At 45.5% G+C, this 15,127-nt stretch overlaps 1 protein-coding gene across 4 annotated transcripts in view; it reads right to left on the reverse strand.

Moving 5' to 3' along the window:
- BMF (Bcl2 modifying factor) overlaps nt 1-5,060 on the reverse strand; it is a 29,868-nt gene extending 24,808 nt beyond the window's left edge. For 2 of the 4 annotated variants that reach the window (XM_069105730.1, XM_069105727.1), the window contains exons 1-2: nt 4,937-5,060; nt 1,702-1,998 (exon numbers count right to left, since the gene is read on the reverse strand). In XM_069105730.1, coding sequence (XP_068961831.1) covers nt 1,702-1,993 — 292 coding nt within the window. In that variant the 5' untranslated portion in view covers nt 1,994-1,998; nt 4,937-5,060. Of the gene's footprint in view, nt 1-1,701; nt 1,999-2,411; nt 2,608-4,936 lie in introns of those variants that run through there. The other 2 variants (XM_069105729.1, XM_069105728.1) reach the window with 2 other exon arrangements.
- Nucleotides 5,061-15,127: the final 10,067 nt, after the last annotated feature.

Consider the following 15,127-nt stretch of genomic DNA (forward strand, 5'->3'; position numbering starts at 1 on the left):
AGAGAGAGAGAGAGAGAAGAAGAAGAAGAAGAAGAAGAAGAAGAAGAAGAAGAAGAAGAAGAAGGAGGAGGAGGAGGAAAAGGAAAAGCTTCCTATACAGGTGCATCAGTTCCAAGTTATCTTAACTTATCTGAGTTGAGCCTTAAAGGATGGAGAAGAATAAGGTAGGGCATTCCAGGTATACAGAGCACTGTGAGCAAAGACAAAGAGTCCAATCTCAACAGAACACAGAGTAAATGATGGAACAGGGTATAAAATTAAGCTAGAAGGTCAGAAAGTAACAAATCTGAGAGTTATTTTTAAGGCTGTATATTACCATAATTAAGTACTCATTTCCCTCCAGGGTGAAGCCCCTTTCTAGAAGGAATTTTTAAGCTCTCCAGGGTTTCTGGTTCCAATAGACTGAGGAAAGGGCCAAAAGGTGGAGCTGCAGAGGTTGATACGCCCTGGAACCTCCCCAACTCGCTTCAGGCAATACCGCCAAGACCAAGAAGAGAGCGCCTCAGGCCAGAGGAAAAACAAAGTCTGTCTGCAAGCAGTCTGGGCTGGGACTTCTGGGATGCCCTCTGAATGTAGGGACTACGGGCAGCCCTCAAATCACAGATGCTCCACTCCCCCCCCTCCTTTTCTAATTGCTCAGGTCAACTCAGTACAGATTGCTTTGCCTTATCACTGTAAGGCAGTTCCTTTAGAAAGAAATGCAGTCTTCACAGGTCCTGTGCCTCATCCCATACACATAAGATAACTCCAGAACACAGTTTTCCTCTTCTCTCTTTAAACTAAAAAGTGGGCTTAATGCTTAACCTCACTCCTTATGCCTGCCCCTCATGCCCCTTAAATTTAGGTAATGGGAATGGGATCTGCCTGGATTTAAGCCACCCTGTTCCTGAGGACTAGCCTCTATTTCAGCATGAAGCCAAACCCAGCCAGGACTTGGCAATTTTCTCCTGCTCTCCTTCCAACCACAAGTAGTCTTCAATAAAAGCTGGGAGCCAAGCTTGGCCCTTAAGAACATTCTCTTCCAGAGGGAACTGCAATGTAGCAACAGACCAAGTGATAACCCTTGAGGGAGTGGGTAAGCTCTCTGACATCTTCCCCACCACCACCCTTTCCTTACCACCACAGGTCACTGATAACTAGGCAAGGGCTTTCCTATAGCTTTCCTACTAGACAGAATGCCAACATCAAACCAAGAAGGCTTGGCTAGTCCTTTTCTTCCCCCAAAGGCCCCTCCTGAATGTGTAGAAGCAAGGAGAGACACAACTAGATCTCAGACTGGGCTGTCCCCACTATGCAAAGGAAAAAAACCTGCCATACTCACTGAGCAGAGAAACAGATAATCAGAGCCAAAAGGGACTTTAGAATACAGAAAAAAGAGAATGTTAGTCCTGGAAAAGTCACCTCGTACACCAGAACAGTAGTATTCTTGGAATAGTGAGAGAATACCTGCTCTAAATTCCCTAGCACTGAACCATAGTGCTTTGCACATAGTAGGTACTCAACAATTATTTGTTGACTGAATCAAGGAATGGTAAATGATGAGCAAGGCAATCTAGCTTTATGAGGACTGACAACTGATCCAGCAAGTAGCAGAAAGAAATGAGGGCTCAATATCCCTGTTGCCCTCTGCCATACCTCTATTAAAAGGGATATTTTCCCCTCTCCCCTGAACTCAGGAGAGAAGGCGGCACTCCAACTCACCATAAAAAAGTCGGTGGGGCTCTTCAGTCACTCCACAAGGCAGCATGACACCCTGGCTTGGGGATGCTGGACTGAGGGTCTGAGTAGCCTTGTCTTCCTGGCCAACTGACCGAAGCCCTGGGCCGCAGCAGTGGGTGAGAGGGAAAAGCTGCAGCCCATCCAGCATGTAGTCAGGCTGGCTCTGGGCAAACAGAGCGGCTGAGGTCAAGCCCCCTGGCTGAGCAGCAGGCTCTGAGTCCTCTGGGTGAAACACATCATCCTCCAGCTCTTCCACATAACGAGGAGGCTCCATCTCTCCTGCAAAAGAAAGGCAATCAGGTCTGGAGTGCCGCTCCCCACGTCCCCTTGGAAGATCAGTGCCCCAGCTCTCCATGCTCCTCCCTAGCCAATGGGAGATAAGGTCAGGAACCGCTTGATAGCCTTGGCACAGGGGACCTATGAATGAAGACAAAAAAAAAATAATCCCCCAAACTACCTGGGCAAAGCCCAACACACCTGGTCCCTCTACTAGGCTGCCCACAGCCTCTTCTACCCTTGGCTTCTTTTCCTGAACAGGCCTGTCTGTGGAGTTCAGGCTGTGAGTGTTCTTGGCAAGGGCTATTTTGGCTGCTATGAGACTTGCTTACAGAGTTTGGGTGCTGCTATGGGGTATTTAGGAAATGGTAAACAATGAAAGCAGTAGGGGAAAAAAAGGCACCCAAGTTATTCACCTGCTCCAGGAGTGCAAGGTCACCCAAGCAGGCTGCAGACACAGTGTTCCCTACAAGCGAGAGAGAAGCATGATCTCCGCCCTAGGGAGCTCACTGCTACACTCAGGCAGAGCTAAACTCCTGGCTGAGCCGCAACAACTACAACAAAAGCCAACAATAACCTTGCAGCCTTGCTTTCAGCTCCAGAACCTGCTCAAGTCCCTCCCAGCTGCCTAACTTTCTCCTATGCCCCGCCCCCACTTGCTCAACACTCACCAATAGACACTGGAGGGTGGTTTAGTGGTGGTGAGATTCCTGGGACAGCCCAAGTCACAACAAGATGCTCTGAATCTGGAGAGTGGCTGAACTAAGCTATCTGCTCTTCAGAAGTCCACTGGGAGGGTGAGCTTATCGTCTAGATGCTTTTAGAACCTGCTCCTTGCAAGGTCCCAAACCCCTACCTCAAAGAGTTCCCATGCCTGTCCCTAGTTGAACCTGGGAGTTGTGTATCCTACCTCCTAGGAGGAAGTAAAACTCAGCCTCATCTCTCTGGCATCACTCCACCTTCCCCTGACTATTAGCTCTTCTTCACAGCTTAGAGAAGACTAAGTCCTGGGGTGACACACTCCCCAACTCCCACAGTTTTGTTTGTTTGTTTGTTTTTTAAACAATCGGGGTTAAGTAACTTGCCCAAGGTGGTGCGATGCTAAGTATCTGAGCCCGGATTTGATCCCAAGTCTCTTACTCACTGAGCCACCTGGCCGCCCCTTACTCCCACAGTTTATAACTCAATGCTACACGCTTGTCCCATGTATTCAGTGACTCCAATGTGACAGTATGTCTTAGCTTTGCTAGTGCCCAAAAGCAGAAGTCACCTACAATCTCCAATGGCCTTTCTTCAACTGAGTGCCATGGCACAAAGCTTGTCAAAGACAGCATCAAATACAGAACTTAGGACTCCTGTCTCCCAGGTTACCTCTTGCTTTCAAACATAATCCAAATTGAACTGTGTTTTTCTGAAGCATCTGAGTAGATCACATGTAAGTTTGGAGAGCTTGGGTATCAAATACTTCTGCCTTCATCAAATCTGTCACTCCCATGGGGCACATATTGATGACTGGCTGGTGTCTACACATACATACATACATACACACACACACACACACACACACACACTCTCCTATGGACCAGGATGCAAACTTTCTAACTGACCTGACCTGAGGCTGTTCTACCAGAGTTTTGTAGTGGTGGTTACCTGTTGCCTAGAAGAATGACAGCATTTACCTGATAACAGCGACCCCAAAGAGTGTTCCCTTTAAAACGGCTGGTATCCCACAAATACAGACAAAAGACAGAGACTCTTTTTCTCTTATGAAGTTTGTCAGCTTTTACCCTCCAGGCAGAGCCCTAGTTCTAAATTGCCTGGGTTGGGTGGGTGGGGGAGGTGTAGCCTGAGTGTGTTGGATCAGCAATCCCCTGAGGACCCTTTCCATTCTCTACTGTAGGAAGTGCACAGACACCCCCACACACACACACCTGATCTGACTTTCCCCAGTGATTCAGCTCGTCTCCTCTGCCAGTACAAGCTAGTCCTGAAAACTTGTGGCACGCTGACTGGGGGAGGGGTGGAAGATGAGGCAAATATTCCCTGAAAAAACCTTGGGATAAATGATAGAAGAGATCCCCATGAGCTGAGGATGTGGGACACTGACCCAGAGGGCTCGATTTCCTCAGGAAGACACTGCCAGGTAAGACATTACTCCAAAGTGATATCCAAGCCCTTCTGGACCTGCCCAAACCTTTTCCAGCTGTGACAGTGGCTTCCAAAAGTCGGGCTTGGCCCCAGGGGGCACAGACAGAAACTAGGCAGCCGGAGCCCCTGGCGCTGCCAGAAACCAGGGGTCATGTGTATACTACAGACCTGGGTCCACAGTACAAGATAACTCCAGGAAAGAGCCTCAGCTCTAAGGCTATGATGCCAGGGCTCAGAGCCAAAGCCCAGTGATGAGCGCTTGGGGCTCCGTGCCCAGACAGAGATGGGAAGGAGGTAAAGGAAGCCAAGATGTAAAGGAGCAGTCAGACCCCTTGGGAGGCAGTACACCCCAAAACTCTTTGCCACCATCCCTACTTTGGAATAGAAATCTAAAAAGAGAGCTAAGACACCCCAGACCTCAAAGTCCCACAGGCACTGCACCCCCAAGCTTCCTTGGTCATTGCAACCTGAGCCCCTTTTCTGCCAGCGACCCCCCTGGGGCGGAGGACACCCCAAGCACCTTCCTGGGAGCCCCGCGCTCACAAATCACCGGAATGTGAGGTAGCTCACCTATCCGTGTCGGCCCTTTAACTCCTCCTCCCTCCTCCCTGCACTGCCCCCAAGTACTGGCCATCACTCCAAGCCTTCCCTACCGCGGGGATCCCCACGGGTCCACTCTGCCCCCGACACCGGGCACTCACTGCAGCCCGCTCCCCGCCACGCGGCGCCGTCTGCCCCCCGCGGGGCGCTGCACCCCGCTCGGCCGGTCAGCCCCCCATCCCCGGGGGCTTACCTGGCGAAGGGGCGCAGGCGGCAGGCGCGCGCGCAGGGAGGCCACCCTCCGCCGCCGCCCGCGCGGTATTGTTTCCAAAATACCCCCGCTCTCAGGCATCCCGCAAACAGCTGACGAAGCCCCGCCCCTCGACGACGACCTGACCAATGGCGATCGAAGCTCCGAGTCCAGGGCTGGGCAGCAGGCAGGGATAGTCACGAATGTGTGAACCTTCCAGGAGATGCAAGGCAAGGGGGCAGGGCAAAATTCTGAACCGCCATAGAAGCGAAAGGTCGGCTCCCAGCCTTGGCGTCACTGTGCCACCCCGTTTTTTTGTCACCCAAAAAACAGAAAGTAGGCCCAAAATGTGTTCCTATGAACCCCAGGGTTTTTCGTGATCGGACTAAATAATAACCTGGGGGAGAGGGAAAGATGTCTTCAATTTGCATACCCTGCAATTGCGAACGGGATTCACAGCTTCCTGGTCACAAGTGATGTGGCTCGGTGCCCCCAAGACCCAATTTATCATGTCCTCTGGTCGGAACACAGCGTCTACACCCTGTGTGACTTTACCACCTGCGAGCTCCTTAGAGAGGAGAACCTTATCAGTCCACGTAGCAGTTCTAAGTTACTGCCCAAGTTTCACATTTTGGACTCCAAAGCAAAAAGAAGGAAGAAGGAAAAGAAGGATGAGGAGGAGGAGGAGGAGGAAGAGGCCTTTCTCAAACTTTAGTTTGGAATCGTGGCACCCTGACTAGGCCTTAGTTAGCTGCAAAATAAACATCTTGGGGGGGGGGGCGGTGTCCTCTCTGTTATCCGGGGGCTGCTTGGGCACCATCCTACCAGCAGGGCGAGTGAAGATATGGCATGTAAATGTCACATTTCCTTGGGGCAGTGGGCAGGGTTGTAGACCCTTCCTCAGTGAAGACCTCAGACTTCTTAAGCCTTGGGATGCAGATCTAGCCCGACTGAGTTGGGTGGTGTTGAGATAATTGCTTCCTCCAGCTGGTCTGGAAGTGCCTGGTAAATATTTCCCCTGGATGGGGATGTGATGGTTTGGTTAAACCTTTCACTTATTTAATTTTTGTCCTGAGTCCATGCATTTCCCTGCCCTTGCCCATCCTTGGGAGGAACCTTTTGTTCCTGGGAACTTTCCCTCCTATCTTGCCTGGCACTTCTACCTTTGCTGATGAATCATGGCTCACCAGCACCCCTCTCTCCCAGAGAAGTTTTCACCTAGAGCCCCATCAAAGTTTGTAATATCACACACAATAGCAATTCCAAACAGTAGTGATGGAAAGAGCACATAATTTGGAGTTGGGGGGTGTGGGTTCTAATCCTCACTCTGCTACTTACTGCAGTTACCACAGGTAGGGCAATCAGAGCTTTGCCACAAGTTGTCAAAATGAGGGAGTTGGACAAGATAACCAACTTTAAGTCAATGATCCTGTAAAGGGGAGGCTACAATTCTTTTTATCCTTTATCAATCAAGTATGGTATGATGGGAAGAACACTGGTGATGAAGAGGGCCCTGGGTTCAAATCCTTCCTTTGATGCCTGCTCACTGAGTGACCTTGGGCAAATAACTTAACTCTCCTGAGCCTCAGTTTCCTTATCTGTAAAATGAGAGGTTTGGACTAGATGAATAGGATGAGGTCTCATCCTACTAGGCCTTGGATCCTAGGATCTGCCCCACCCTGATTAGAAGGGAGTACCCTCTCTTTAATGGAGATAACAATTCAGTTGTTCTTAAGGATTAATCAGGGTCAAACACTGGGACCCTGCTTGGTAGATTAGGAGGGATTTTGATCTTTCTGGTGGGAAAATGGTGTCCACAAAAGGTGAGGTAGAGGCAAAAGGAAGTTGAAGAAAATGACTGAGACATCCACCTTGTCCTTCCTAAGGGCTGATAGCTATCCTGGCAATAATAACAGCTCATACATATTCATTTTCCAAAGTACTGGCCTCACAATAAAGAGGTGAGATGGGTGACACTCGTATGATTAGTCCCATTTTATGAATGAAGAAATTGAGGCTCAAAGAGCAAGACGCAACGCAAAGTTCTATTACATTCATTCAGTTTAATTCAACAAGCCCTCACTATGCACTTTCTACATACCAGACACTGTGCTAAGTGCTGAGGATAAAGAGACAAAAACAAGATACAGAGGTAGCATTGTGTGGTGGTTAGAGATTCAGCCTTGAAGTCAGAAAGACCTGAATTAAAATCTTGCCAGTGAAACCTGCTGTGTGACCCTAAGCAAGTCATTTAACTTCTCAATACTTCAGGTAACTGACCATTTGCAAAATCTATTGGACCATACTTTGTTAAAGGTTCTCAGAAGGTGTGGATAGATATGATCTGAGGTCAGGACCAACTCTGAGCAGAAGAAGAGAGTCCAGGGAGGAGTCTGCACAACCACTGAAAGGGAAGGAGGGGAAGCAAGCTCCAGGAATGCCATAAGGCTGAGCCCTCTTTTCCCCACTCTCAGAAAGGGGTGTTGTTTGGTCATTTTCATTCATGAACCCATTTGGGGTTTTCTTGGCATAGATACTGGAGTGGTTTGCCATTTCCTTCTCCAGCTCATTTTACAGATGAGGAAATTGAGGCAAACAGGGTTAAGTGACTTGCCCAGGGTCACACAGCTAGTAAGTGTCAGAGGTCATATTTGAACTCAGGTCTTCCTTACTCTAGAAAGTAATATCCACTGTGCCACCTAGCTGCCCTCCAGAAAGGGGTACCAGAGTTGAATTATAGTTTTCTGCTCCCTTCCCCATATTGCTGATCCAGAGGTGCAATTTTAGGGGTTCAAAAGAAAAGCCTCCTCCCTGATCACCATATCTTAACTTACATTTGCTATTTTAACTCCTTTCCATCAAACACTAGTTACATAAAAAGCATTATAAATAGTTATAAGTAAACAAGCAGACAGGAAGCAGAAATCGGAGAAATTATGCACACTAAAACATACCAGAAAATACACAAGAAGGAATGGACTCTTTACTGGGAATAAATGAGATCCCAGGGCAAATCAAGACAGAGGAGACATAGGTCAGTCTCAGATGAGAAAGTGAGTTCAGAGTCATGATGACTACATGATGGAGCTTGTCCAGGATAGCAGAGAGTCTGAGAAGAGACACTTCTGACCTCTAGAAGCCTCAGTGGTAGATGTAGTCAGTCTTGCTCTGGGAGAGTGAGTTCAAAGTTATCACTACAGATGTTGTTTCAGAGCTGGTGTTTATCTGCCTTGGTAGAAGGAAATCCTCATTCAGACTTCTCTATGCCCTTGAATTTGGGCAAATAGATGTCACAGTGGATAGAGTGCTAGACCTGGAGTCAGGTAGACTGAATTCAAATCTGGCCTCAGACACTAGCTGTGTGACCCTGGGCAAGTCACTTAACCCTGTTTACCTCAGTTTCTTCATCTGTCAAATAAACTGGAGAAGGAAATGGCAAACCACTCCAGTATCTTTGCCAAGAAAACTCCAAATGGGGGCATGAAGAGTGAAGAGTCTGAAACAATTGAACACACCCCCCTGAACTCACAGATGTAGTTAAAAAAAAAAAAGTCCCAGGCACATATGTAGTAAGGATCATAGGAGTGAGAGACTGGAAATCTCTGATTTGCTGGACAGGGAATATTCCAAAGCACATGTCCCTCAGCTATTCCTTACTCTGAAGCTTTATCTCTGGGGTAATCTACAAGTATGGAGTGGGGGGAAAAGATCTGGGTCTGAGCTTACATTCTACAAGGGGTCAACAACATATATGTAGATAAGTCAATAAAAAACATGTGCAAAGTGATTTTAATGTGTTGAGAAGGGTGGGACTCTGAACTTGGGAATAAAAAAAAATGCTGCCTCCTCTAGGACATAGTGCTTGTGCTGAAATTTGGAAAGATGGAGGGAGATTGGGTCTCTAAGACTTAGAGGTGAGTGGGAGGATCTTTAAACATGAGGGGAAAGTTTTGCAAAGTCACAAAGGTAGGTGAGAAAATGTATATTAAGAGCATTAAATAAGCTTGCCTAGACCTGAAGGATTAATCTGAAATCAGTCTGCAAAAAATAGGCTGGAGTCAGACTGTAAAGGGCTTTACACCCAGAGATATTTGTTCTTTGTCCTAGAGACAATAGGGAACCATTGAAGCTTCCTGAGCAAGGGAGTTACTGGTCTAGATCTATGGCAGCTTTGTAGAAGATAAATTAGAGAGGGGAGGGAGTAGAGGCAATTGCATCTGTCCAGGACAATGAGAAATAAGGAGGTCCTGAGTACCTGCACAGAGAGAATAGTAGATGATATACTAATCTTAAGGTACATTCCAGCACTAGGAGTCTAAGATTCTATGGTTCAGGGACAAAACCACTAACCTATATACCTTTAGGGCAGGGATCCTTAACCTGGGGTCTGTGATCTTGTTTTGTTTTAATACTTTGAAAACTGTCTTTCAATAATATTAATTTCCTTTGCAATACAATGTATTTTATTTTATACATTTAAAAATGCTATTCTGAGAGGAAGCTTCCCCAGACTTCAAGAAGGGTCCGTGACATACACAAAAATTGTTAAAAACTCCTGCTCAAGAACAATAATAGGAAACAGCAACATTGAGTGACATCCAAAGTCATGATGAGAGTTTTCCATCCTGCCCTTCCACACTGACTTTTTGTTTCCCTTTTTTCCCTTCTCATTGCTCTTTCGATTTCTTTAAGATCACAGGATTTAAGGACAGCTAGGTGGCAGTAGAGAGAGCACCTGGAATCAGGAGAACCTGAGTTCAAATCCAGCCTTAAACACTTAACTAGCTTTGTGACCCTAGGCAAGTCATTTAACCCTGATCGCCTTAAAAAAAAAAAACTGAACAATTTAGAACTGGGACCATAGAAATCATCCATCCCAATTTCTTCATTTCCTAGATTAGACAATTAACAAACATTTATTAAGTACCTGCTATGGGCTAAGCACTTAGCTACTCTAACAAAGTGATGTGACTTGCCTAAGGTCCTACGGACAGCAAATTCCACAACCAGGATTCTAACCCCAGTGCTCTGACTTGAAATCACATAAGATTTCCACCAACATCAGGTTTTCTCTTCCTTCCACTTTCCATTGGCTCTCCTGCCTGCTAATGGCACTCATGTTGTGTTGTTCAGTTGTGTCCAACTCTTGTGACTCCATGGAATATGGCACATCAATACTGTCCATGGAGTTTTGTTAGCAAAGATACTGGAGTGGTTTACCATTTCCTTCTCTGGTGGATTAAGGCAAACAGAGAGTAAGTGACTTATCCAGGGTCACACAGCTAGTGAGTGAAGTGGATTTGAACTCAGATCTTCCTGACTTTAGTCCCAGTGCTTTATCCACTGAGATACCTAGCAGCCTTGATGGCATTCACAGGAACTGCTTCATCTTGTTAGTAATGCTCAAAATTAAAACATTTCTTACTGATGGTTTCCCTTCTGGGAAGTTCTGAGCAAGTCCAGAGCAGTTAAGAGTGACAGAGAAAACTCCAGGGAGCCCAAGGTGGTCATTTTACCCAACTTCCTTGGTCCCTGATCTATTGCTAGGTATCTTTCAGATTTCTAGAGTGAAATCAGCCCTGCAAAGCAAGGCAAAATGTCAGGAATCCTCTGTATGGATCTAGGATAGAGCTGTAACTAGGTTAGGGCAATGAGGTCTTTGTCTCTCGTTCCTGACATAGAAGGGACACACTTCCTCTCTGGGTCTGTCCTTTAGGCTGACATCTCTATGTGGTTCAGTCCTCCACCAACCCTTCACCACTTGGTACCATCCAAGGGTACCACAGTCAGAATTCCTAGTTAGAGATCCAGAAGTTGGATGCTTGTGGGATAGGGACAGACCAAACTCTGTTCACATTTCTACCAAGATATTCCCTCCACACACACACACACACCTCTTCCCCAAGCCACTTCTGCCAGTCCAGTTCTAGAGAACATCCCATACCCTGGGCAAGGTTACTTGGCCTTGTCTCCTTTCAGCTGTTCAAAGTCTCTATAAGAATCATTAGAGGGGCGGCCAGGTGGCTCAGCGAGTAAGAGCACCGGCTCCAGTGTCGGGATGACCTGGATCAAATCCGGGCTCAGATACTCAGCACCACACCCAGAAATAACTGGCCGTGTGACCTTGAGCAAGTTACTTAACCCCGATTGCTTAGGGGCGGCCAGGTGGCTCAGCCAGTAAGAGCACCGGCTCCAGTGTCGGGATGACCTGGATCAAATCCTGGCTCAGATACTTAGCACCACACCCAGAAAGAACTGGCCGTGTAACCTTGAGCAAGTTACTTAACCCCGATTGCTTTAAAAAAAAAAAAAGAATCATTAGAAAAGCAGTCAGCCCTTTAGAGTCAGAGCTATTTGGGCAAAGACTCTCTGGGAGCAGAGTCTGGAATCTCCCCTCTCTCATCAGTCAACATCATCCAAATATGTCCTCCGGAGGTTGGGCATACCCTCCATTGCAGGGATTCAGACAGAGCCAGCTGTGCTTAGGACCCTGCTGGATTAGAAGGGTCGGGTGTTGTTCTTCCCTGACTGACAGGAGCCCCCTAGTAACAGATGTGCTCAGAGCTTTTGACTGGGTTTAGGAGGAAAGACAAGCTTGCTGCAACAGCAGCAACAACCAGTGATATTAGAGAATCTCCTGATGGGCCCTTCCCTCTTCCCCCCTCCACCCCTCAATTTGTTTTTTTTTTCCTTGCTTGCTTTGGAGGGCAGGGTCCCCTTACACACCTCCCTCCTTCCAAAAGGCAAACCTGTTCTCTCATAGTGGCCTCCTCTCCAGAGGCCCAGGAGGGGGATGCAAAGAGTTAAGCTCCCTCTACTTTGTGAAATCCCTAACTAGGATTGGGGGAAATGAGCCGGGAGCCTTTACCATTGTTTTACCTGGCTATAGGATTTCTCTCTAACACAAGGAATCAGCTTTAAAACCCCAGTAACTGGATCTCACCAGGAAAGGAGGTTTTTAAAAACCAGCTGACAGCTGAATAATAGGAATTACCAGGCAGGCTGCCCTGGGGGTTACCAAGGTTGTAACTCAACCTCAAGGGAGGGCTTAGATTGGAAACTGATTTATGGGAAAATCAGAAGTCATAGAGGGAGAGCCTTGAGTATCTGACCCCTTACCACTGGATAAGTGGCCTTGAGAGTCACTGGGGCAATATACTAGTCTGTAAGAAAGAGCTAGGTTCCAAAAGACTATTCCCTCTTTGGCCTCTGGCTTTCTACATGACCTTATGAGGTTGCTTGTAACTTGTGCCTCAGTGGACCTATCTGTAAAGTGGACACAAGAGCATCCTCCTTTTGATTTTCAGAGCTAATGTATATATGTTAATGGGTATACAGAGGAGACAGACTAGAAAAGGCAGATACTCAGGAGTCAGAGGATATGGATTCAAATTCCCCCTTTAACTTTTACTTCCTGTGTGATCTTGAACAACTAAGTTGTTTCTCCTTGCTGAAGGATTGTCAGTGATTTCTAAATTCCGTTGAAAAGCTACAGTGGCTGCACCCTAGTTACTGATCTAAAAAAGACTACCCCATTTATTAATCCATGTGATGGATAGGATTTAATTGAGGGTTGGAAGGTAAGAAAAGGTTTTAAAAAGAGAATTTGGAAAATTAATCACCTGGAATAAAAGAAGAAATTATTTAATAGAACCTTATCTCAAAGCCAACGGAAACATAAAATATCAGGTAAAATATTAGTTTAGATCAGAGTCCTAAGCTGGGGTGACTTGGGCCTTATCCTAAGATACCAAAATATAGTTAATAATTCATTAAAATAGGAAGCTACTAAAAAATCTTCAGTGACTTCATGGTACCCCAGAGTGTCCTCCCACTGTAACCAGTGTCCCTGCCTCTGGGTCTCTGTGTCCCATACATAAAGCAGTTTCTCTACCCAAGGGGCCTTGTGTCCTGAGGTCGGAGGTCAGGGACTTTCCCAGAGTTTTCTTTCTCTTTCCACACTCCTCTCCTATTGACTGCTCACCCCTGGCTGTTTTATGGTGCATTTGCTTTGGGTATGAGAATGCTTACTATCGGCTCTTGGTCAGAAAGAGAAAGTTTTTGTGCTCCATAGGTTGAATATCATCTTATATATAAGGTATTATTTGAGGGATGCCTGTATTTGTTGAATGAATGGATTAAAAGAATCCACATTAACAAATGCAGACTAATTCTGTACTGGGCAGTAGGAATGGGAGGAGAAAGGGAATTCTCAACAAAGTAATACCTGTTTACAAAACTAATTGAAGAAATATCACTGTTTACATCGAAATATGCTACCTAATGGTTGAAAACACCCTCCATTGCAAGGATCCAGGTAGACCCAGCTATGCTCAGAATTCTGCCTTAAGGGGCCCCCCCCTGACTTTTTTATACAATCTTAAAGTCAGATATCTTCCTTAAGAGTACATTCTATGAATTATACTTTTAAAAGATTCCCACCAAAAGCCTAGCATATTGTTTGGCATATGGTATAGTAGGTGATAAAGCAGTAGATATAGATATAAATATCTGATATCTATGTGTGGTCTCAGCATCTCCCTCTCCCTTTCTATATATATATATATATACATACATATATATGGATGGATATATATGTGTATATATAATATATAACATATATGTACAGATGTACAATACATAATATATAATAATATAATATATACAATGTATGTATAGATATATATGTGTATGTAGGTATATATGTACATATTACTTATAACTCTTGATATCTTCATTACTTAAAATATCTCTTCCTTTCCATTACCCAGTAAACTATCCCTTATAAGAAAGACTTTTAAATGGAAATGGAAAAAAAGCAGTTCAGTAACACCAACCAAAAGATCAACTGTGTCTGACAATATAGGCAACTAGCCAGTTGAGCAACACAGCTTTTTTTTTCTTTTTATTTCTCTTTCTTTTTTTTGCTCCCTCCCTCCCTTCCTTCCTTCCTTCCTTCCTTCCTTCCTTCCTTCCTTCCTTCCTTCCTTCCTTCCTTCCTTCCTTCCTTCCTTCCTCCCTCCCTTCCTTCCTTCCTTCCTCCCTTCCTTCCTTCCTTCCTCCCTCCCTCCCTCCCTTCCTTTCCTGTGGCTGCTCTGTAGAAAGGGATGTAAATTTTGATGACTGAAACATTGCAAGATATCATGGGGTTTACCAGCTAGATTTCTTTCTTAAGGACCATGCCATAAACCCAAATCACTCCAGCTCTCATTGATTGGCCAACAATAGGTCCCAGAGCAAGCTCCACTTGGTCATTGTTTGGGCCCTGATAGGCTCAGAGTGAATGTAAATAGCACTTGTTTCTGTTTTGGCCAGAAACCCTGAGGATCTTCCCCTCTCAGATTAATATTTTTTTTTAGACTAGGTAAAAGAGGTCATTTTTTGTCTCATTTCTTATCTAGACTTAATCACTGAATGGGCACTGCCTCAGTCAAATTGAGACCTGTTAAAGACCTTAGCTTAAAAAGACCAAGGTCTCCTACTTCATACAAGGCCATCTTTAATCATCCTGAACTATATCTAGCCACTGTACCCAGATGGCTCTGGGGGAGAAAGTGAGGCTGGTGACTTTGCACAGCCATCCTCACTTAAATCCAATTCACTTGCATGTCATAGCATCACCTTCCTGATATCTTGGTCTTCTTCCAGAAGAAAGACAACAACAAGGCAATTTAGGCCCTCATCTCTACCGAGAAGGGAGGAAGGTGCATTTTCTTGGTTCTGTTCTAAGAAAGGTCAAGGTTCTTGGTTGATAAAATTATACAGTGTTCAGTTTATTTTCTTTTTCTTTTTTTCTCTTTCCATTTACTCAATAAATAGTTGTTGGCTAAGTAAATTAATTAATCTGAAGGAATAAAAATAAATGAGAAGATTTAAGACAGTCCATTCTAGGATTGTCCTCCCACTTATATTATCTCTAATATGATATAACACAAGGGAAGAATTTGAATTTTTTCATCTTGAACTGCTAAGAGATTGAGATATAATACATTTCCTCACCCACCCCCTTGGATGCTCAGTCAGTAGATCAGACAGCCTAATGAAAGCTTAAGGTGAACCTGTGAGATAGAAAGGTCCTTTACCTAGACCTCCAACTTCACAGTAGGGGACTGCTTCTCGTCAGCCAGCCATAAAAGCCAACTCTTTTAGTCGGCTGCTGAGTCAAAACTGTGTGTATCTACTCAAGGGAACGAT

The sequence above is a fragment of the Petaurus breviceps genome, unplaced genomic scaffold (genome assembly GCF_028583685.1).
Source record: "Petaurus breviceps papuanus isolate PSGF00001 unplaced genomic scaffold, PetGlider_PUasm1.0 77, whole genome shotgun sequence".
In the NCBI taxonomy this organism is placed as follows: domain Eukaryota; kingdom Metazoa; phylum Chordata; class Mammalia; order Diprotodontia; family Petauridae; genus Petaurus; species Petaurus breviceps.